Source organism: Triticum urartu, chromosome 1, assembly GCF_003073215.2.
Source record: "Triticum urartu cultivar G1812 chromosome 1, Tu2.1, whole genome shotgun sequence".
Taxonomy (NCBI): Eukaryota; Viridiplantae; Streptophyta; class Magnoliopsida; order Poales; family Poaceae; genus Triticum; species Triticum urartu.
In genome coordinates, this window is record NC_053022.1 from 506987271 (window position 1) to 506992976 (window position 5706).

Here is a 5706-nt window from a genome sequence, read left to right on the forward strand (position 1 = left end):
ATCTGTGCCACGCGGCCATGCATGCGACGCAAATCATAAAATACGCCCTTCGGCAAATCTTTGGCTCTTATTGCAAACCACAAAATTTGATTTACATAGGTGCTACTGGCATATAGTGAGCTCATCAGTGGGTTCACTTACTGACGCAGCAGAGCAATCTGCTTATCTGCGTACATGCTCAGATAGATAAATACACACACAAACAGAAACAAATTTTTGGGCAAAATCACCACGGATTCAAAAGAAATCTCGAAAGGATATGCGAAAGGTAGATCGGTCGATCAATCTCGGTCAAAAAAATGACAGATTTTTTTGCGGGAAGATCGCAACTTTTGTACATTACCCCCACTACCAAAATCCACATTGTAGGAGAGCTGATCTCTCCGCCTCAAGCTTCCCCGTCGCAACATTTGCCGATAAGAAGACCGGGTGGGTGGTCGTCATCTCGCCGGTACTAGTCTCTCCGGCGTGGCGCAATCGTGGTCTTCCCGGCACGCCTGAAAGCACAGTTCTATCAGACTTGGAGGTGGCAACCAAAACATAAGATGCCGATTAGTTAGTGGGCTACTTAATTTTGTTTAGTTTACAGCTTATGTCCCTCTCATGCAGTGATCTGTGAGACCCACTGAGATATTCAGTTATTTTCTGATGAGGCTACATTTGTGCAAACCACATTGCCCAACATCATCTAGGTGTGATGCCTGAATTTAGTTTCCCTAGGTAAATCATCAAAAGCAGGGAGATAAGGTTCTAATAATGGAATCTTAGGTGTCCCTAATGGGAATGAAGTATGCAGCACTGGCACTCTTCTTGTCAGTAAAGCGACTTCGGAAATGATGTGCTTGGCTCAGAGTGTACGCTTGCTTTGCTCCTTTTTATTATTCTGCTCACGAAATGCCAAACCATACCAAGACCTCTTTATTGCAACAACTCATTGGAAATCTTATAATCCACACAGACATATTTTTATCGTAAACAAGAACTACAGATTTCTGTGGCCTTCACCGGGAGAAGAAGCATAAGAACTGTGTTTAAATTTTTCATTGCTATTTTATGCGGCAGAACTTTCAAATCATCTCTAGACTTCTGCTTGTTGTTCACTGCATGACAGCAGAGCCGACAACTGAGCAGAGTCTGTTCCGGAGAAACAAATGATCAGAGTGCTTGTAATTGTAAATAACAACAGAGCAGAGTATCAAGGAGCAGAGTATTTCAGGCCGTGTCATTTATTCAGTTCAGTCGATCAATTTTGATCCACTAGTTAAGAGTCATAAACATTTCAATTTTGATGATGCAAAACTATCTCCCATTTCTTGATGAATGTGCTAGAAAATTATAAACTTTGCCAAAAACAGGAGATATTTCAGGTAGAGAGGCAGAATGCATGCTGCGAAGGAAAACAACATGTGCATGCATATGCATCAAACATGAATCAATCAAAATTTACCTGTTGTGGATAGGGTCTGGCCCCTTGGGAATCCTCCTCTTGCTGCTTCGGTACGCGTCCTCGCCGGCTTGTCCGCCACCGGGCTCCTGCACCGGGGAGCTCTTCGTACTCACTCTGCCACTGGGTTGAGCTGGACCGAAGCCGACGCCAGCACCACTCGTCGTCGCCACCATCACCACAAGAAGGGCAACACACACGAGGAAGATGACGGCCACCACTCGCTTGCAACACGCCGATGCCCCTAGCGACCTATCCGGCCGTCTTCCCATATAGAGAGAGGCCCTCCTCTGCTTCTGAAGTTTCTCCTCCTCGCCACCAGAACCCAAGGAGGCAATGTTGTTTCTCTCTACACAGTGAACGGAACGAACCCAGCAACGACGTCGTTGAGCTACCGGCCACTATATGAAGCTGGTGGGAGCAGTAGAGAAAAGCGAAGGGAGAAGAAGAAGAGGAGGAGAGCACAGCTGCATGATGACAATGACAGTGACAATGGCAAGGCAGGCAGGCGAGATCAAATATGGTGTTATGGAAAGGGGGGTAACCAAAGCATATCACCACCACAAGTGCGCGTCTAATGCGCACTTAGATCGCGCGAAATGCGCCTTTTTACGTGACTTGGAAGAGGAGGGAATCTGTGATCCCTGCCCGCCAAACATTCTTATCCCCCAACCCCAATCCTCTTTTCCTCCGGCCATTGATCGATGCTCGTGGCGCTTTGGCTCGGTTCGCTTTGCTTTGCTTTCTCTTGCTTCTTCGTGGCTTTGTTCTCTCTTCTTTGCGGGGTGAAAGCAAATCAGCTGCCGCGCTTTTGTAGGACCATGCATGGGGACGATAGCGGAGCTGGTTCGGGAACGTGGCCGGCTTGATTCCGAGCTGCTAGCTTTGGAAGCCGATGGGCCCCTGCGCTGCACTCGCCTTGCCGGCTATAGCTTCCTCCGCTCGCTAGCAATCACGTCGCTTCATCTGATTCTGTTCGTTCTTTCCCGTTCCAGATGGACGGACGGACGCTTCCGTTATGCCACTGACGTGTGGGCCCGCCCAGACTGTTCTCACCACATGTCCGGTTAGATTATTTATACAATATATATACAAATGCTAATGCTCATGTATACGCGCATACACTCATTCATATAAACGCATGCACACATATTCTATGAGAACCTCTGACATATTGAGCCGGCATAAATATGAGCGCATCTGAGATACTGAGCCGACACAATATTTTGGGATTGACGAAGTCACCACATGTGCCTCATTGTCGATAAAAAAAATCTGAAATAAATTTAAAAAACACAAGTACCAGTGACAAGTCTAGGACTTGAATCCTAATGGGTTAGTTCCAGCACAATGAAGCTAAGCATCTGAGCTATGCTCACTTGGGTTAAAGTTGAAGCTATATTCATTATGGTTGGTAGATTTCTGTGCGTAGAAAGACGGAACAAGATTCCATGCTTACTGGATGCAATCTCTCTTGCAGACATCGTCCACAATGAATAGTTTAACTTCTTTGTATTGGGTCTTATCAAAGAGTTGATTTTTATTTTTATCTTATGTAGATGTTACCGATTTTATTGTACTATTTTAAAATCAGCTGTAACATGTACTTGTTATTTATAATTCAACTAACTACTAATTATTGACATGTGGCTAGGTAGTCTTTGGACCTGGATTTTTTTTTTGTTATTTCTAATGTTCCTTGTATTGACATGACAGATGACGAATAGAGAGGAAGTTTTTCCCGCTAGAAAAGAAAAATAAACTAATAATTAACATGTGTGGTTAAGAAATAGTGTTCTTGTGGGATATATCTAAGTCCAAGTATGATGATCTGTCGATTGTGGTTTTTATTAGGTACAAAATTCTGCCATTCACGATTTGATTAGGTACAATTATGAAAAATCTAATGTATGCATTTTGTTTAGGTGTGATTATGTAAACCTAATGTATGCAATCGGTTTAGTTATGGTCAGATAGATCTAATAGATACAATCTATTTTAAATATCATTATGTAGACCAAACAGTTATGATAAGAATGTTTAAAATGGCCCCAAACTACTTTACCTGCCTATATTTTTTATCCAAGTGACAAATGATCTCTTACCTTCTAAGATGTAAGATTACTAAATAGGCAATAACTTTTTTGTTTTTGGAAAGGCACCCATTAATAATATGGAAATGTATTGCTAAGAACTTTGCCACATCTACTATTGAGTGAAAAATGACTAAAATCTTTCACAAAACAGTGTGCACTTTAACTTATATACACATCAACATAGTTGCAAGGTATGCTTTCAATCGGATTTCGGTTTCTTGAAAAGAAATTTGAGAATCCGTTGGCAACAGTATGTTCCACATACAAAATTAAATTTGATTTTTTGGGGGGTTTTGTGGTACATACAATTTATTATAGTCCTTTATCCATATTTAATTTGTTTTTCCTAATATGCTAGAACTTTCTTAAATATCTCAGATCTTTGTGCTAGGCCAACTAAAAAATATATGTTTGTACATGGGTCTCTAGAATGTTTCATCTCCAAATAGGTAGATTTAATTACCTTGATTTTTTTGCTAGGGTAAATACCCGAATATTGTGAATAAAGTGTCTTTTTTAGTGGTGCCTTGTTTGTTTAGGAAAGATAGCATTGGTAGTTCTATTTTCATGATACACTAGTAGAAAACAGGGAACTAGTCCCGGTTCCAGAGGGCCTTTAGTCCCACTTCTGTAACCGGGACAAAAAGGTCAGGACTAAAGCCCAAAACCTTTAGTCCCAGTTCACTTATGAATCGGGACAGAAGGGGCTCCACGTGGCTGCTGCGGGGCGCCCAGGCAGGAGGACCTTTAGTCCCGCTTGGTAACACCAACCGAAATCAAAAGGCAGCCACGCGTCAGTAGCTGGCAGGAGCTGGGGTTTTCGTTATTTTTTAAGGGGGGGTTAGGTGGTTTTGGAGGGTTAATTTAGGGGTTTCATATTGTGTTAGCTAGTTAATAGAGAGAAGTGACCTTTCTTTCTCTATGCTTGGTCGATGCTAGCTACTATATATAGAGAGAGAGAACTCAACACGCTAGCTAGTAAGCAAATGAAGGAACCATTAAGTACAGAAGATCGCCATGAACATATATAGAGAAGTGACCTCTGTTTCTCTGAGAGATTGGTCGAACAACAAGTTCTCGTATATCTATCCGACACTACTAGATATATACAATATAACATGTCTTACAATCCCTAAAATCATCTAAAATCCCTTTCAATTTCCACATGGTATTCTCCCTTCTCATTTATGACGTGGTCAAGAAAAAAAAACCCGTCAATTTCCCTTGAATTGCTCGTATGCGATCATGTGGTAGGAGTTCATCCCGCATTTGCGAGATCTAATTTAAAGAAGGGGGTCATATATATGAATGAAACTCAACACAAATGATGGTAATAAAATAAAATTGTGAATATTATTGTTTACGTACTTCATATTGTTTTTCAGAGTAGACACGCTGAGAGGTCGCGTTGTAGATGAACTCGCAAATGTAGTATCCACATAAATTATTCCCGCCTTCCCGCCACAAGCACTTTACGAGAAATAGAGTTCAATCAAAATGATAATCAAGCATGATAAATGGTATTGATGAAACTAGAATCAATGGGAGATGCGCGGAACTAGCTAGTACTACTTACTTTCGGGTGTGTAAATCGCAGCTCCCACGGCAGTTTCGGAACAATTCCGGTGAGCTCTTTGCAAGCCCTGCCAGACAAAGAATAATTACTTGATATTAGGAAATGAACAAAGTTGCCGATATGGTGCGATAATGATCGATTGAACTTACTTCTAGGGCATTGCAGTCATGTCCGCGTAGTCCCGGCGATCTTTTCGTCTTGAGGGGAAAAGGGTTCGTGTTGATGGCGGAGAAGTTCTCGATGTAGATCGTCGTCACGATGGTTACCCCGGCGGAGCTCCGGCACCACCGGAAAAGAGGGGGAAAGAGCCCCCTCCTTATTCTTCCTTGGCCTTCCCCCTAGATGGGAGGATAGTTTCCCCTCTGGTCCTTGTCCGCCATGGCTCCCGGAGGACAGGAGCCCCTCCGAGATTGATCTCTCTCTGTTCTCTTCTCTTTTGCATTCCTGTTTACTGACCCTTCACCATTTCTTAAATTCTCGGAGATCCGTAACTCCGATCGGGCTGAAATTTTGAGGGATTTTTATCAAGAAATTATATTTATTGCATCGAAAGAAGGGCTCCAACTGACTTACGAGGGAGTCACAAGGAA

At 42.5% G+C, this 5706-nt stretch overlaps 1 protein-coding gene across 1 annotated transcript; it reads right to left on the reverse strand.

The window, feature by feature from the left end:
* Nucleotides 1–204: 204 nt before the first annotated feature.
* Nucleotides 205–2236, reverse strand: LOC125536880. Its single transcript, XM_048700173.1, has 2 exons — nt 1448–2236; nt 205–497 (listed from the first exon to the last, which is right to left on the reverse strand). Exons 1-2 carry the CDS (start codon nt 1714–1716, stop codon nt 455–457), a joined length of 312 nt encoding a protein of 103 aa, XP_048556130.1. The 5' UTR covers nt 1717–2236; the 3' UTR covers nt 205–454.
* Between the last annotated feature and the right edge of the window lie 3470 nt (nt 2237–5706).